Here is a 17,871-nt window from a genome sequence, read left to right on the forward strand (position 1 = left end):
TGTAATTAGGAGCTATTTTCTAGCTGTTTTTAAAGTCTGAAAATTAGCTGCCTTTATTAATCACACAGACAAATATAAAGCAGAGCCAACGCTTGCTGAAATTTCTAAAAAGGATTTTTTTTTAATTATACACCACATAGCGCTGAGACTCATTTTGAATGTTGATTTGTTGTGCACTGACATTTTGACAACTAGTTCTCAATTTGTCTGTCGTAGTTAGGCAACAACAAAGCAGACGGTAATACTTAACTTTCAAAACCTTCAGCGTGCTGGGAGGGGAGAGGGATGGGGGGGAACAGGGGGGACGGGCTCCACACAAGCCCTGGGAATGGGGGAGCCCCAAAATCCCTAGGGATGGGAAGCAGAGAGGGCAAGGGAGGTGCCAGCTGCACAAATCCCTTAAAAAGGCTCTTGGGGGGGGGGTCCCTACTCGCCCCGGGGACCTCCCAAACCCTCCAAGTGTGTCTGAGGACATGGCACTGGCCCTGCAGGCCGTGCAGGGGGTCCCAGTGCCACCTCCTGTCCCCAGGAGGGACCCCTGAAGCAGCAGGAGCCTGGGGGTGTGAGCAGCCCCAAGCCCCGCGTGACTGTGCGCTGACATTTCCTCTCTCTCTCCCTGACCCTGTTCCTGCTCTCTCTGTGATCTCCAATAATGTCACTGCCTCCTCAGCATCTACTCAGCGGAGCAGAAAGAAGGCACTGCTGACACCGAGTGCAAACAAACAATAATACCATCTGTGCCTGCCAGGCCGGGCGGGGAGTGCCGGGGTCCGGCTCAGGGGAGGACGTGCGGAGGGGGCAGGAGCCCTTTGGGGCACTGGGACATTCCCCAGGGATGGGGGCAGACAGCCCAGCAGAGATGCTGCCCCAGGCCCTGGCTATGAAGGACAAGGACGATTTTAAAAGGTATTTTTATTCAAAGTGTTCTCCTTTTTGTTGTCACTAAACACCAGTGACCCCCAACTCTCACCAGACCCCCACGCTCTGCAATTCCTCAATCCCTCCTTTAAGCTGGAGCACAGCCTCCCCTCCCCGTCCCTGTGCTGGCTATTAGAGGCAAATCCAGGCTCGTTAGTCTTGCTGCAGAGCTCGTAATGTGAAAAATGAAGCTCAAGAAAAATTAGCCAAATTACCAGGCTAATCCTTCAGCAGCAATCGCTGCCCTGCTGCACATCCGTCCCAAGGGGTGCCTGCGAGAGGAGGGGCTGATCCGTGGGGAGAACACGCTCCACAGGCTTCAGTTTTGCTTCCAAAGCAGCAAAACACACAAGAGACATAGCTGTGTCTCCTTCTGCCCCACTCCGTGTCCCCGTGGGGCACCAGTCCCATGGCAGCAGCTGCTCCTGCCTCGGGATGAGGAGGGGCAGGGGTGCTTTTGTGTGTCCCAGGGCTCAGGAGTCACAGCAGGAGGTTGGAACTTGGTGTGAGTGAGGGGTGATTCCCGTGTGGAAGGTGGGGTCAGGAACATCCCAGCCACCCCTCGGGTTATCCCTCTGGGTGTAGCAATGGCCCTGCAGAGCGTTTGATGGAGCTGGTGAAGGAGGAGTTTGGAAAGGATGGAATGGGCACTCCCGTGCTCACAGATGGATGTGAAATCTGTGCTCACTCCAGACTGGGACTGGCTCCAGCTGCTGACTTCGGCAGATCTGGTCCCTGTGGCACAGGGAAGGCAGATCCCAGCAGTGCCTGTGTCACCCTGGGCCCTTCCTGCACATTCCAGTATGGGTCACCCTCCTGCCATGACACTGCCACTAACCTCCCTGCCCCGGAATGTCACCTTCCACTCTGCCACAGAGCAGAGCGGGATGAGCAGTCAGGCTGGACATCTGGAGGAATTTCCTCATGGAAAGAGTGGCCCATTTTGGGGAGTTTTGAAGTCCCCATCCCTGGAGGCATCCAAGGAATGCCTGGATGTGACACTCAGTGCTCTGGGCTGGGTGAGAAAGCGGGGGTTGGTCACAGGTTGGACTTGGAAAGCTTTCCCAAGCTGAATGACCCTGGGATTCTGTGAATTTCCCCTCAGTTCTAGTCCCCAGCCCTCAGAGCCAACAAGGCTCAGCCCCAGACATGCTGTTTTGAAGGGAAGTTCCCCGTGCTGGATCTGGCATCTCTTTGTGCCAACATCACAAAGTCGACACATGTAAGTGGTTAAAGTCAACACGCTCCCAGATCTTCACATTGATTACACTGTATTAGAAAATGGTAAATTATTTATCAGCCTTTCTGACTTGTGATTAGTGTAAAGCAGCTCTCAGATGCAAATTGGAATTGTAATTAGACATGTAGAAAGGCAGCATCTGAGACCTGCTTTCCTGAAGCAGTGTAAGGTGCTTTTTTCCTTTTGTATCCAGCATAATTATCAAAGAACACTTTGCACATAAAAAACCCATGGATTTATTAAAACCAGAGACAGTTTTACATGGGATCAGGGAACTAAAGCTGGTCACCATGATGCTGGGAGTTTAGAGCTAGAACATCTCAGCTTCTCACACTTGATTTTTTTTTTTATCCCTGTGCTGGAAGTGGAAGGCAAATTCCCTACCTCTGCCAATTCATTACTCAGCTTTGAGTGAAGCGATTCTTGAACACAGCTACACTTAAAAACCCACTTAAAAAACCCACTCCAGACAAACTGAGTGATGATAAAACCCCCTTGGCAGGTACAGCAGAGACCACAGTCCCTCAGAGTCAGCTCATGACTCCCAGAGATTCTGGCCTCAGGCACTTCCCATTTGTCCTGTGGCACAGCTCATTAAAATTTCAGGAGTAAAAAATGCATTTACATTTGTGTAATAAGTGTAAATGCATTTAGGTTTTAGAGTTTGTCAGCTGCAACTTATGGTGAGCTTTTGAGGACGTGGTTTGGGTTTCTTTCCCCTACTTAATTACACCAAAGTAAACCCAACACCAGGCAGGGTCAGGGACATGCTGGTTCAAGACTGAAGTGTGAGAGAACAGCTTTTACAAGGAGGAATTTTAAGCCTGCCCTTGGCCTGGAGCTGCCCTCCTTGCAGGTGCTGTTTGAGCCAGACTTGCACATGTGAATAAAAACCAGAGCCTGACTACAGGACTCTGCTTATCAGCCCAGACAGAGATTAAGGAAAAGAGTGAAAATCAGTAATTTTACTAGAATTGTGCTTTATCTCGCATTTTAATTACCCAACACCTAATTAATAGCAGGGAAGAGCTGTATTAAAGGTTTCCTCTTCACTGGGAATATAGTCCAGAAGAAACAGAGACCTGAGCATAAAGCCCTGAGCTGCCAAAGATGCTCTTCACCCAAAAACATCAAAGCACCATGCACATCCACCTTGCCAGCTCCCACAGGACAGCAGGGATGAGGGAAGAGACACCACATGCATCTGAAGCAGCAAAGTGTCATTATCCACCCTGGAACCCAGCCAAGCCCCTCTCCTCCTGCCCCTTGGGATCAGCACAGCAGTTGAGGAAGGAAATTCAAACCAGGATTTTTGAGAGCTTTGGTCAAACACCGCTGGGTGGGTGCTCCCAGGTCCCCACTGCAGCCCCAAATCCCAGTAACACCAGGCCCCAAACTGGTTCCATACCCACATCTGGAGGCCCTCAGCCACACAGGAGAGGGGGAAGAAGTTTCCAGGCATCTGGGCACACAGAGCTCCGAGGAGGTGGTGCCAAGAGCTCAGGGCTGCCAGAGGCAGCAGCTCAGCTCTGGGTGAGCGCGTGCAGCACTTGGGCACTCAGGGAGGAGCAGGAGTGCAGGGTCACCCCGGGGGCCCCAATCTTGGTCTCCCAGCATTCAAATCCACAGGCACACAAGTCTTGCTTGGCTGCTTCCACGGCCAGCGGGGAGGTGTCTGCCAAGAGCAAGGCAAGAGCAGCCAGCGAGTCAGCTCGGCCACTGCAGGGAGAGGGAAAGGGCCATGGCTCCTCCAAACACAGCCCCTGGCATAGGGCCAGTGCCCTCAGGGGCTGACACACATAAATGAACACTCTGAATCGGCCCTGGATCACACACTGCAACCCACAGTGCCAGGCAGTGCTGGGACACATCCCACCCATCCCTCCAGAGCCAGAGCAGGGCTGGCAGTGATTCCTCTGCCCCCAGACCTGTCCCCCCCCCCCCCACCCCAGAGCTGTGAGGAAGAGGAAGATGCCCAAGGGGCTGTACTGACCTGGTGGCAGCAGGGTGATGCCACAGCCACCCCCACCAGCCCCAGTTAGTTTGCTGTGTAGGTTGTGGGATGCTGTCACCTGGCACAGCCTGTCCAGGGAGGGGTGGCCCACTCCGAGCACATTTAAGTGGTGTTGGTTTATGTCAAAGAATTCCTGAAAGCAACCACAGAGAGAGGAGATGAGCACACATAGAGACAGAGGCTCTTTACAGCAGTGGCAGCCCTGCCTTCCCAGCCAGCCCTCCACAACCACCTCATTTCTGCAGAAATTTGGCCACTAGCACCGAGGAGCAAGGTCAGGCCAGAGTCTGAGCTCTGAGCTGCTCATGTGCCCCTGTTCCCCATCACAACTTGCACAGTGACAGGGGTACAACAGCTCCTGCACCTTCCAGGAAAATCCTGAACACTGCAAGCTGCCAGCAGGAATTTTTTCCAGAGCTCTCCAATGCCTCCTGACTGCTTCTCCTCTGCCCTGTCACTGAGTGCTGTGCAGGAGGCTGTGCAAGGCCCCTTGCTGGCCGTGGGAAGGGCACTGAGCCAGCAGCTCTCATCCCTGGCTGTCACCCTGCCCTGCTCTGCAATCCATCCAGCAAAGCCAAATCCAGGGACTTCTGACATGGCTGAGGTGTCGCTGGGGAGGTGACACAGAGGGACATCCCTTGGTTTGCTCTGTGCTGCACTTCTCCCTCCTCACGGGCAGGGCCTGGGCTGGGAGCCAAGGAGCAGCACCATGCTGGGAATCTGGCACCCAGCTCAAGTGGGGTCGAGAGGGTCCGTCCCTCTGGGAGCAGCACAGGCCCCTCTCTGAGTGAGCCCACCCTCCTGGCAGAGCTGTGGGAGCATCCCTGCCAGGCTTCCCAGCCAGCCAGACCTGCTACTCCTGGAGAAAGCTGCCCCAGCAGCAAGGTCCAAACGGCCCGAGGGATGGACAGCACGGCACAGAAGTGGAAGTCACAGCTTCTCCCCTCCCATCAGGACAGTGAGGAATTCAGGAGCAGAGGGAAGGGCTTGGCCTGTGCTTGAAGCAAGTCTGAAGCAGGGCCAGGAGCATACACCCTGAGCACCACAGGGCCCTCCCAGCCCTGTGCTCTCTACCCCAGCAAGCAGCACTGAGCTGTTCCCAGCCTGCAGCTCCCCGTGAGCCAGGAGGGGCTCTGTGCACAGGGAGCACAGGGCAGGTGTCAGCCACATCCCCTTCCCTCAGCTCCACCCAGGAATCCTGCCAACCCCACACAGGAGGGGACACTGCAGAAAGAATCCCTCTCCCTCCTCCAGAGCATTTCTGTCCAGTGTTTAAGAACTGTGCGAAGAGCAAGGAGTGGGTGGCAGGCAGAGCTCAGCCACCACCCACTCCAGGCTGGGCAGGACACACGTCCATCCAGAGGCCTCTTTATATGCCTGAGTGAGGGCACAGCACTGCCTGTGATGATCCAAGACACCTGTCATCTCCTGATCCAAAATCTGCCAGGAATCCGATGACAGCTTATGACACACTAGACTAGTTCCATGGTTCAAACACAGCGCTGGCCAGAGCTGCACATTTCAGAAACAGCCCAAAAGATGTATTTATATATTTGTGTGCTGCATCTAATCAGCTGGGCCTCTCTGGGCTCTTCAAGCACAAGACAAAACAAGAAGATTCAAGACAGGAACCTGCTCACCGCAGTGCTGCCTCCCGGGTGTGGGACACAAGGATGCTTTGGCATTTTCCATGTGAGGAGCTCAAAGCACAACTCAAATTATCCCCTCTCTTCCCTGTCCCCTGACACTTCTGACAGCCTGAGGATGTGGAATTAAGATGAGTTGTGTGAAGCTGTGCTGTGAACAGACCTCCCTCAGCTGATGGCAGCTCAGTCCACCGTGAGGAGTCCAGAATCCCACCATCCCCCTGGTGCCAAGGGAGCAGGACTCTGCTATGAATCCCACGGGAACAACCCAGAGCAAGAGCAAGGACAAGCAGAGGTCCTCCTGAGAGCCAAGGGGAAGCATCCAGATGCCAACAAGGACGAGCATCAAATGGTTCCTGAGTGTCCAGGTTGGCTCCCAGGGCCAGGCCAGGTTTGCCTCAGCTGGGACATGGCCACACATCCTTCCCCCACGGTGCTGTGGAGCAGCATTACAGCACTCTCAGCACTTCTTCCACTCGGAAGCCTGTTCCTCCCCCCTCCCCAGCCTCTGCTCTCTGAGCAAAGCCAAGACAAACAGATCTTTGTGTGCATCTCGTGCATCAATGTCAGGTCAGCTCTGGGCACAGCTCTGTCTGTGGCTCTCTGGAGCCAGGATGAGCCTGCAGCACCAGGAGCTGGCTGGGAACCAGTCAGTCCATCACAAACCAGCGGCTCTGGGCTCTCCTCACCCCAGCTCTGGCAGTGACAGAGCTGTTGATTCACAGGCAGCGACTGCCAGTGCCGTCGCACTCAATGTAAGAGAAACAAACCCTCCAGAGCCACAGGTCTCCAGAGCCCCAGGCCTGCCCCTCCCTCCCTGCACACAGCTGGGAAGAGGCACCAGCAGCAGCTTCTGTCTCCTGGCTCCAGGAAGGGCATTAAAAGCAGCACACCCAGACCATGGTTTCACTTAGAACTGAACATTTCCTGCTATCACTTTTTTTTTCAGACCTAATGTTCTTTAAATGACATTTTGATGTTCAACAGTAACAGTGGCTAAAAATACTGGCGAGCAAGCCCCTTACCTCCAGCACAGGGTAATGCTCTGGTGATGGATTTGCAGGCATCGCTTCCAGAACACTTTGGCACTCCTGAGAAATGGCATCGATGGAGTCCAGCACCGGGTTCATTATGGCAGGGAACTGGAAAGGGGGAAGAAGGGATGTCAGGTGCCTGCTTGCTGCTCTTCCAGTACCACTGGGAGGAAACTGGTCCCAGTCTCTTTGAGCTGGGCTATTCCTCACTCATTCCCAGAGCAGGGCGATGGTAACCTGCTCCTGGCTGCAGAAAAGGGAGGAAGAGAAGGCCAAAGGAAGGAACTGCTCTTTTCATGGTTGTAAATTGGTGATTTTAACTCCTGTTAAACTGGAGGAAGGGAAGAGATGAGCTGAAACCCCATTCCCAAGCAGCTGGGACACAGGAATACAGTGGCTACAGGAGAGATGTACCAAAAGATCCTGTGGAACCTGCAGTCCAGGGTTATCTCCCAAAGGTTATTCCCCACATCTCCATCCCACAACCAACTGCACCTTCAGGATCTTCTCCTTTACACCAGCCACCAGGACCTTGGTGCTCCGAGGGACTTTGGTGTTGGTCAGCAAGATCCTCAGTGTGGGCACCCTGGAAGCAACAGGAGAGAACCCCAGAGTGCTTTGGATTGGAAGGGACCTTAAAGCTCATCTCATTCCAACCCCCTGACATGGGCAGGGAACATCTCCTGGCCTCTTTCCTTCACACTCCCCAAGGCTATAGCTTATTCTGCCTCAGAAGGCCTCTTTGAGCAGCAACCCAAGATAAGGAGTCCCATTCATTTTACAAAACTTCAGCAGGTGTTTCAGTGCTGGCTGGGTTCAGGCTTGTTCCTCCTGGATACAAGGAACAACTGTACTAGAGCTATAAATAGGACTGTAATGTATTTACTAAAATCCATGTTTTTCAAGCAAATTTTTTCCTTTGAAATACTCTCTCTACAAGAGTAGCCAGCAGTGGCCATTAACTGCTAATAGAGCAATTTCATGCACTGTGAAAGATTTTAATGGAGTCAGATTATACTTCTCTGGCAGGAGGCAGATGGAACACTCAGGACCCAGATTTCTCTCTGCCAATGGGTTTTCCCACCACCAGGTAAGCACAGAGTTCCCCCTCCCCACAATGTCATTTGCTGCCAGGAGCAGATCCATTCCTGCTGCCCATAATGCCATGAAATTAATATTGATCCTTTGTGCTGTGTTCATCTAATGTCAGATAATGACCAAACACTTTATTGTCCCCATCCATTCCAACAACTGAGGGCTGCCCACACCCAAAATGGGGCTGCAGAGCCCTTCCCACACTCCAGCCATCTCCCATCATCCTCATACCCTCCAACACCCACCCAGAGCCTCTCTGACATGTTCCACCCACCGTGTGTGAGGGTTATTTTTAAACTCCAATATTACCTCTTTAACGGTGTGATTTTTCCTGCTTGGTATCTCAGGGCTCCACCTAAAGTAAAATACATGTTATTGTCTCAGTGGAGAGCGAGCTGAGAGATAACACAGAAGGTCTTTCATCTTCAGAACCTCACCCAGAGCCTGTGACAGTAATTGCAAGAAACACCAGCTAAATGAACCATGTTCTCCAGCAGCACAGCACTGCCTCACCCTGCTGCCTTAATGAGAGGGTCTGGCTGGACATGCTCAACCCAAGGCCTTTCCTTTTGCTCTCCTCTCCTCCAGGATCACATCAAATAATTTTTGAAAAGGCAAAGAGTTTGGCCAGCATGAAACCTTCCCTGAGAAAACAGAATCCAGCAGAGCAAAGCACATGGGATTCATGGACTGAACTGGTGTGCACTGGTGCCAGCAGCCATCCTGCAGCATGGAATTTCATTGTCCAGAAGGAATGTCTCACTTGGCTCCTACCCTCACCAAGGCACTATGATTAGGTCTCATTAGAAAGATTATTAACAGTCTACAAGGACACTTTCAAAACACTGGGAAGTCTCTGCTAATTGAAACTAAATGACAGCTGTCCAACTGCATTTTCCCCTGCATCATGCCTGGGACAGGATTAGGTTTCTTTGTTCACTGCAGAATGTTTAAATATCAGTTATTTGCAGCAAGGTCTCTGCCCTGTGGTACCTGCCTGGGCGGGACAGGGCTCTGGTGCTCCTGCAGCCCATTCCCAACATTCCAGCTGGCTCCAGGCCCAGCTCACAGATGGGGCTGACTGAGACAGGGGAAGGATTTCCTGTGCACAGGCCAGAACAGGGAGCTGAATTTGGGAGTTTCTGCCCAAGAAGCAGCAAACACACCTACCCCAGGTGCCAACAGCATTGTCCACACCCGATGGATTGCCATGGATCACCTGCTCCCCTCGGAAGGCCCAGCTGTTAATCAGTGTCAGCTCTTCGTCTGTCCACCTGGAAGGCAAGGAAATAACTCCAACCAAACCACTCCAAACCAGTGGATAGGGAGGGATCAGGTTCAGGGGAAGATCCCAGCTTTGGCCTGGTGTAGATCAGATTTAATGGAACTCAAGTCCAGACTCATCCCCACCTCACCAAACAGGGTGTGTTACCACACACACTGGAAAGGCTGAGGGAGCTGGGATTGTTCAGCCTGGAGAGGGGAAGCTTTGGGGTCACCTAATTCCAGTGCCTGAAGGGGCTACAAGAAAGATGAGAGAGACTATTCACAAGGCCCTGGAATGACAGGACAAGGGGGAATGGCTTTAAGTTGACAGAGATTGACAGGTTTAGATTGGATACAAGGAAAAAATTCCTCCCTGTGAGGGTGGTGAGGCCCTGGTTGGGCAGGGACACCTTCTACTCTCCCAGGTTGCTCCAAGTCCCATCGAACCTGGCCTTGGGCACTTCCAGGGATGGGGCAGCCACAGCTTCTCTGGACAGCCTGTGCCAGGGCCTCACCACCTTCACAGGCAGGAATTCCCAGTATCCCACCTAATCCTGCTCTCAGTCTGAGCACAAAAACACACCTCTGACCCTCTCTGCACACCACAAGTCCATTCAACAGTACTCCATGCTGGGGCAGAGGCATAAATCCAGATTTTGAGAAAGCCTTGCAGCATCTTGCAAGGCAAGGCAGAAATTCCAAGAGTCACCTGCTATCCAGAAACTCTTCACCTTTACTCCTGCTTCCCTGGGTCTTGGCTGAATGTCCTTATCCATGTCCACACACCTTGCATTCCACCTGCCAGGATTTAATCTGGGAGCACTCAGCAAACAGCTCACAGCAGCAGCCTCAGGAACAGGAGTAAACCACTTGTTTTTAATCCTCTTTGAGAGGCTGCAATTCCTCCCGACACAGGAGCCTTTCTATCCTGCTGTTCTTTTCTTGCCATGGGAAGCAAAACCCTTCTGAAGTCTGACACCCCCAGCTCTCGGCATGCCAGCTGGAAGGCAGGAATTATGCTGGATCCATGCTGAAGCCATGGAGGGTGAGCAGGGAATGAAGACATCCTTGCTCCAACCCTTGCAGCTGCCCTTTTATTCCCCAGTTTGGGAGATCTGCTCAAGCACAGGGGACAAAGTGCTCCCAACAAGAACCTGTTTCTGGGTCAGGCTGCAAGTTCTGGTTCAGAAGCAGAACACAGAACCACCCCCCTTGCTGTCTCACTCTCAGCCCCACACAAAATCCCACACAAAAGAGCTTCTGCCCCTCCAGCTTTGATTTTTAACAGCTTCAAACAGAGCTCCCTCTCACAGGGGCACAGCACTCCAGGCTTCCAAAGGGGAGCTCCAAGGGCAGAAGGAAAGAAACTCTCTTTCATCAGGTACTGATAAAAGGGAAAGACAGGCAAGAGATCAGGAGAAAATGTAGCACATGCAGAAAAGAATTCATGGGAAATGCAAAAAAAAAAAAAAAACCCAGAAAGGATCCTCGAGAACTCAAAGCAAAATCTGGAAGATGCTCAGAGCCAGAGGAAACTGAGGTTGAAAAATTTCAGTGTGTTTTATTAGATTGAAAAAATAAGCCTTCCCCCCCCCCCCCTTTTCAGGTATGTTTATCTTACACTAAACAAGGGAAACAGGGGGAGTTTTACAAAGTCTGGGACAGGGCTGGGAACACTGGGCATGGACAGGAGATGGGCTCAGATGGGCTCACTTGTGGTGACAGCCAAGAGAGACCAGCAGAGGTGGCAGTGCCAGAATTCATGCAGGCAAAAGGAAAGGTGGGGCACAGGGAGCAGAGCTGTGCATGCCAGGCTGGAATTCCTTACCTGGCTGTGGATTCTCCCTCCTGCAGTGGGCAGGAGATGGCTCCACACAGCATGAGCAGGGCTGCAGCCAGGCACACAGCATAGGCAGCACTGGATCCCAGCCCTGCTCCCGTGGGCAGCTCTGACCACACCACGATATCCACGCTGGGAACATCCCTGGAAAAACAGACACACAGGGACTGGCACAAGCACCCTGAATTCCACCTCCAGACACAGGGACTGGCACAAGCAACCTGAATTCCACCTCCAGACAACATTAAAAAGGCAAAGGAAGCCAGTTAGGACTGATCACAGGGAAAGGTGGGTGAGAATTGGCAACATCAGCACATGCATCTGACACACTGGGGCTGCAGGAGGGCTCATTCCTGAATGGAGCCCTTGTGCTGGAATAAAGCCCTCCTGAGCTGGATCCATGACTGGCACAGCTTGTCAGGCTGCTAGAAGGGGCTCTTGGTAACTAAATACCTGAGCAGCAGCATAAAGAGCCCCTTCAAATGTTGTTATAAATATATTTCTGAATGAAGTGCAAACATCCCAAATCTGTAATTGCACAGCCACATCCCACTGGAGCAAGAGGCTGGTGGGGAAGATGGAACAAGGACATATCCACGTCCCTTTGCTCCACTGAACACACCTGGGTTGTGTTACTGACCCCAAACTCAAGCTCAGAAGCTTTTCATGGCTGCTGGGTGACAGTCCCAGTGCCACCCTGACACTGCAGGGAAATCACAACCCAGCTGCACATCCCAGCTCTTTATCCTTGGATTTCTTGGATGAGAAGATCAAAGTTGGGCTCAGCTTTGGTTTCTGACACTGCCCTGAGCACCCATTTAGTCACTGGGGCTGGGCAAGGCTGGGAACTGGAACAGCCCCAAGTTCTCAGAGTTTTAGGCAGATTCAGCCCATAAAGAGATCAGACTTAGCTCAGACAACAAATTCACAGTTTATTTCTGTTTTCCCAGCCTAAGCCAGGATGACAGGAGCTGCCTGCTGGAGGGAGGGGTGTGTATGTTGTGACTGTGGCATGAACTGCTCTGGTTTCAGCCCTCAAAACTAAGTGAGAGCAGAGACTCCCAGCTCACCTGCCTGAAGCACCCACCCACCACCAAAATTTTGGGGCAGGAGCAGAGCCTTACCCATACTTAGCAGAAATAGCCAGGCACATATACAGGAAGGCAAGAGTAGCAAGACTTTCTGGAGCTGAGGCCCCAGCAGGGATTCCAGCAAACTCCCTCAGTGCATCCAGCTGTTCTACGCTGGGGGACTTGGACTCATCACCATCAGCTATGGAAGCAAGCAGGGGAGAGTTTAAACACTTAAAAACCAGGGAATCGTTACACTGAGAGCAGTATTTACAACAAAACCTTCTGTTACAGCAGGCAGAAACAGCTGGGGCCAATTCCAGGTTCTACCTGAGCATCTGTGATAAAACAAAAGCAAAATCTCCAACAGGCACTCTGAAATCCCAGGGTTTCCAGACTCCATATTTCCAAATGTCTCCCTGCCTACACCTGCCATTGCATCCATCCAAAATCACTGTGGAAAACATGGCAAGTCACAAACTCTTCACTAAAGGATGTGGATTTTGGAACTGGGATATCCTGGGGCTCCAGCCAGTGCAAGGTGCTGCAGAAATTCCTGTGAGGCCTGGTGTGGGACAGACAGGCAGGAAAACAGGCCCAAGCTGGCTCGAGACACAACAGCACCAGAACAAGTCCCTGGAACCCAAACCAGGAGGGGACAGGGCCATGCACGGACACCTGAGCATCAGCGGGGTCACAAAGTGAATGTAAGTAACGGAGAGGGGCAGGGACAGGTCAGTGAGCAGGGTCAGAGACAGCGAGGCCCCGAAACACTGCAGGCGGACAAATAACCCCACTGAGGTCCCTGCAGAGTCACCCCACGGGGGGGTCCCAGCACGGTCACCGGGGTGTGGCAGGCACCGAACGGTACCGAGAGCCCCTCACTGCCCCGGGGCAGCTCCTCTTTCCCCCGGCCCTTGCCTGCGATCCGCCCCCGCAGGGCCCGAAGGCTGGGGGTGTCCCAGCTCCTCCGGACGCCGACACCGGGCAGGGAGACGCTCAGCCGGCCCTCAGCGCCGGGCCGCAGGCGGAGAAACGTCCGCAGGTCCAGCGCCACGGCCAGGGCCACCTGCGGGTGGAGAACGGGGGTCAGCGGGGCTGGGCAGCCCTTACCGAGCCGGGCAGCCCTCATTTCCCCGCCGTGCCCTCACCTTGCCCAGCACCACGGCATGCTCCCCGTGCAGGATCACCTTCCCCGGCGCCGACACCGCCAGCTCCCGCGCCCACATCGCCTCACAGCTGCCTCAGAGCCCGCGCCGACTGACAGCCCCACCCACCAATCGGGGCCGCGCCCTGCCCCGCCTCCCTGCGCTCAGCCAATAGCCAGGCGCCCTGCGAGGGCGGGACTTGCGGGCGGCCAATGGGAAGGGGGCGTTGCGGGGTGGCGCGGCGCTGGGGTGACAGCGTGGGCTGAGGGCGGGACGGCGGCCGCGCGGGGTCACGGCGCGGCGGCGACGGCGGCCGGCAGGGATGTGGCGGCGGGTGGCAGTGGCGGCGGCGGGACGGGGCCTGCCGGGGATGGCGGGGCGGCGATGGCGGAGCGGGGCGGGCAGGTGAGCGTGGGAGGGCCGGGACTCTCTCTCGGTGTCGTTAAATCGATTTCCTCACGGTGTGCCGCCCCCTCACAGTGTCCCCCGGTGTCCCCTCACGGTTTGTGCCTCCACAGCCCCGAGCGCGCCGCTGCCGAGCGGGCCCCGAGGATCTACACGAGGACGGGAGACTCAGGTAGAGCCCGGGGGGCCCCGGGGGCCGCGGGCAGAGCTCCCCAGCCGGGCCCTGAGCGCCTCCCGCCCTTCCCAAAGGATTCTCCAGCACCTTCACCGGGGAGCGGCGGCCCAAGGGCGACCGGATCTTCGAGGCCCTCGGAGCCACTGACGAGCTGAGCTCGGCCATAGGGTAAGGACCGGCTGGAAGTATCCAAATCACGTGGGAAAAAACATGTTTGTTATGATTTCTTCATTCCCAGCTAACTCTGTTTTGGTTTTTTTCTCTCTACCCAAGGCTGGCTGGTGAGTTTAGCAGTGAAAAGGGTCACACGTTTGTTGATCAACTTCATAAAGTGAGTATTAATGATAATCTTCATTCAGTGCAATCCCTTACCTGTGCTATTAAAACATGAACGCCTTAATTTTAGCCACAGCGCTCCCACTGACACACAGGAATTCAATACATTTAGTATTTCAATATATACATCTTTAAGACTCCCTTGATTGATTTCTTAAGAGGCAAATTGTTTTAACCTAGAAGGTAGCTGGTAGATCAAATTATTAGCTATGGGCAGACAGATTCATCTCTAGGTTTATTCTAAGTCAGATTCACATTAATGAACACAAGTTTTGTTGTAACAAAGCTCCAGGTTTGAAACTGGGACACAAACCAACCACAAGGGCACAGCAGTGACACAGGTCCTGCCTGTGAGTTTGGCTGATCAGCTCTGCTGAGCACAGAAATGCCAGAAGCCACGGCTGGGAGAGACAGGAGTTGTGGGTTTTGTCCAGGTCCAGTGCATGCTGCAGGATGTGGGCTCCAACATTGCCACGCCACTCTCCTCAGCCAGGGAGGCTCACCGCAGTAAGTCCTTCCTTTCCTGGGGTGGCACAGCCTGGTCTGAGTGGTGGGATGCTGAGTATTTGGTTTCTTAGGGCTTGCTGATGCAAGAAAGCAAAATGAGAGCTCAGCTTGTTGTCTGAATCACTTTTTTATACCAAATTCTTCTCTCCCCTCTGTAGAACGAACATTGTTCAGTGAGAAGCCCATCCTGGAGCTGGAGCAGTGGATTGACAGCTACTCAGAGCAGCTGCCTCCCCTCAGAGCCTTCATCCTGCCCGTAGGTGCTGCCTGTGCCACTCACCTCCGTGGGGTAGCCCTGCTGCCCTGTGTACCATGGGAAGACAGCCTGGGAGGCTGCAATTTCCATGGGCAAACACCAAGAGAAAAGCAGAGACAAGGAGCTGGGAGTTACATCTGCCCACCCTGCTGCACTGGGACGTCCCTGCCTTGCCTGGCCATGGCACAGGGATCAGTTCCATGTGTGTGGGAGGGCAGGGGGGGCTGTCCCTGCTGGTGCAGACCCTGAGTGTGTTTCCTTGCTGTTCCAGTCTGGAGGCAGGAGCAGTGCTGCTCTCCACTTCTCCCGAGCCGTGTGCCGCAGGGCTGAGAGGTGGTGAGTGCTGTGCTGGGATCACCCTGAGGAAAGGGCATGGGGACACCCCAGTGACCGCAGACCAGGGCTGGGCTGGGACTGGGGCTCCAGCCAAGCTTTTGTGTATTTAGCCCAATTCCAGGAGTGCAGGAGGCACAAAGCCAGGCTCTGTTCTTCCTTCCCCAACCTAAACCTTCTGGGATTCTGCAGCCCCATCCAACCTGGCCTTGGACACTTCAAAGGACCCAGGAGCAGCCACAGCTTCTTTGGGCACCCTGTGCCAGGGCCTCACCACTCTAACAGGGAAGAATTTCTTCCCAGTATCCCATCTAACCCTGCCTCTGGCAGTGGGAAGCTGTTCCCTCTGTCCTGTCACTCCAGGCCCTTGTAAATAGTCTCTGTTCAGTGGTTCCCATGGATGAGTATCCTGAGAGGAGTAGAACAGAGGGCTTCCAGGACAAACACAAACATTTCTGGCATCATTTACCCATCCCAGATCCCCCTGGGAAGCAAAAATCCTTCACTTCTGCAGGAGTCAAAGTGGGGTTTGGAGTGGGAAGAGGCTCCAGCCTTCTGGAAAATTAAACACCAGCATTTCCCTTTGCTTTTCCCAGCGTGGTCCCTTTAGTCCAAGCAGGGGAAGCAGATCCAAACGTGGCCAAGTATTTAAACAGGTAAAAAAATAATATCCCAAACCATTCCCCTGTCCTACTGAAGCATTCCCTTAGTTCTGGGAATAAAACTGGGGAGTTTTGCTTCTCAACAAGCTTCTCTTCTGGAATAAGATCACTGGTTTTCCTGCTTTTCCCTTGCTTTCCAGGCTCAGTGATTATCTCTTTGTCCTGGCACGTTATGCTGCAATGAAGGAAGGGAAGGAAGAGAAAATCTACATAAAACCTGAGCCCTAGCTGGGAGCTGGAGTGTTTTTCCCTTGATCGTGGAAAACTAAATCCAGTTGACTGCGTTTGTCCATCAAGGAAGGGAGAGAGAACAAGCCTGGATGGGAAATGGGAGCTGCCAAGGATTTCCATGTGAAAAAAACAGGACCCTGTTGATAAATCCTGAGAGGAACAGAATCACAGAATATCCTGAGTTGGAAGGGACCCAAACACACCTGTTCCATTCCCTGGGCCTGGCCCGCACATCCCATGTGGGGATGGCTCTGGAGTCACTGCTTCTCCCTGGTGGGAGTTGAGGCAGGAGAATTCCATAACATTTTGGAGATGCCTTCATTTCCCTGGGCAGCAGCAGGTGCTGTGGGAAGGCTCTGACAGGACTCTGAGGGATGATGAAGGGAAAACAATCAGGAAAACAATCAGCTCCTCCTTTGAAGTCACAGTGCTCGTATGGAGCAGCAGCTGGAGGCATTTGGGAATTGTGTCCACAGCTCTGAAATAATAAATGTGAATTTCCTTGTACCAAAGGGCCACAAACTGTCACATTTTAACACCGAGCCCCGTGAGCTTTGCTGCTCCAAGTCCCTTCCAATCCATCAGCTCTGGCTGGAGCTGAGCTGTACAGATTTACAGGAATGCACCAAGAGTTCCTTGGCTCTGGCTGCCTCTTGTTGTGCATGTGAGGAATGTCCCTGTGCTGACAATCCAGGGCATCCTCTGCCAGGAACGGGGCTCACAGGATGGAGGGGGTGAAGCAGGAAAGGCCAAATCCCAGGGTCCTTGTCTCCATGTGGAGCTGTCCCTTGGGATGGTGGCACCAGCTGCCCCTCCAGCTGGAGGAGCAGAGCCCAGGGTTTGGGAGCACCCAGGGCACTGAGGGTGCAGGAAAAGGGGCTGAGGTGAGGAGCAGGGCCCTGCTGGAGCTGGGTGAGAGGGGCAGCACCCCGAGGGCTCCTCCCAGGATGTCTGTGCTGAGCCTGGAATTCTTCTCCACAGAGCCCTTGGCAAAGCAGGCTGGAGAGAGCTCACAGCCACATCACACACACAATTCCAGATTTGCACTCATGTCCAAGCTGTTTCCAGCTTGGAAATACAACTGGGAAATACCCATGTGAGCCTTGCTGGTGTAATTTTTACCCCCTGGGAATGCTGTGGGCTTCAAGGTGGTGATGCCCATCCAGGGCTTGTCCTGCTTTTAGTGGGGCAGCTTTTAAATCCATCCTGCCCCTTTTCCCATTCAATTATTTGAGCAGAACCAACCTTAAACTTGTTCTCCAAGGAATCTCTGGCTCTCTGTCCCTTTTTGGGCAGTGAGGAATGCCCAGGAATGAGTGAGGAGTGCCCCGCACTAACAGATCCCCTGTCTCATCACTCACCTGGGTTTGAGGCAGATATTTCATGGCTCTTGTTAATGCACATTTTTCATGGAGTAATTTTCCACGCCTCAGCCTGGAACACATCCCAGTGACAAATGCTCTGGATTTGGATGGTCCCATCAGCTGCAGTGTCACCTCAGCCATTCCCTCTGCCTGCTCCAGCCAGTTTTACGAGAGCTCTGGCTCTGGGACTGAACCTCAGGAATCAAGAGGCTTTTCAAGTTTAATTTAATAAAATCCTTTGCAATATAAATTCTTCATGAATGCTCCATAAATCAGTTTGGGGAGGGATTTATAGTATTTCCTTTTTTTTTTCCAGCTGGGGGGAAGAAAT

General features: G+C 53.4%; 2 protein-coding genes across 7 annotated transcripts; one reads left to right on the forward strand and one right to left on the reverse strand.

Annotated features, from left to right (window-relative positions):
* Positions 1-2,370: 2,370 nt before the first annotated feature.
* On the reverse strand, positions 2,371-13,410 carry MVK (mevalonate kinase). Of its 6 annotated transcripts, none has more exons than XM_059863301.1 (10): positions 13,275-13,410; positions 13,045-13,192; positions 12,178-12,325; positions 11,042-11,197; positions 9,118-9,221; positions 8,257-8,302; positions 7,348-7,438; positions 6,844-6,960; positions 4,152-4,305; positions 2,371-3,833 (listed from the first exon to the last, which is right to left on the reverse strand). In XM_059863301.1, exons 1-10 carry the CDS (start codon positions 13,350-13,352, stop codon positions 3,682-3,684), a joined length of 1,194 nt encoding a protein of 397 aa, XP_059719284.1. In that variant the 5' UTR covers positions 13,353-13,410; the 3' UTR covers positions 2,371-3,681. The 6 variants fall into 6 exon arrangements, with proteins under 6 accessions (XP_059719284.1, XP_059719285.1, XP_059719286.1 ...); XM_059863302.1 differs by having other exon boundaries at positions 2,371-3,877; positions 13,275-13,392; XM_059863303.1 differs by lacking the exon at positions 13,045-13,192 and having other exon boundaries at positions 13,275-13,409.
* A 181-nt stretch (positions 13,411-13,591) lies between these two features.
* Positions 13,592-16,688, forward strand: MMAB (metabolism of cobalamin associated B). Its single transcript, XM_059863595.1, has 9 exons — positions 13,592-13,676; positions 13,790-13,848; positions 13,926-14,019; positions 14,125-14,182; positions 14,622-14,694; positions 14,853-14,950; positions 15,222-15,286; positions 15,880-15,939; positions 16,086-16,688. Exons 1-9 carry the CDS (start codon positions 13,594-13,596, stop codon positions 16,171-16,173), a joined length of 678 nt encoding a protein of 225 aa, XP_059719578.1. The 5' UTR covers positions 13,592-13,593; the 3' UTR covers positions 16,174-16,688.
* Positions 16,689-17,871: the final 1,183 nt, after the last annotated feature.

Source organism: Haemorhous mexicanus, chromosome 19 (assembly GCF_027477595.1).
Source record: "Haemorhous mexicanus isolate bHaeMex1 chromosome 19, bHaeMex1.pri, whole genome shotgun sequence".
In the NCBI taxonomy this organism is placed as follows: domain Eukaryota; kingdom Metazoa; phylum Chordata; class Aves; order Passeriformes; family Fringillidae; genus Haemorhous; species Haemorhous mexicanus.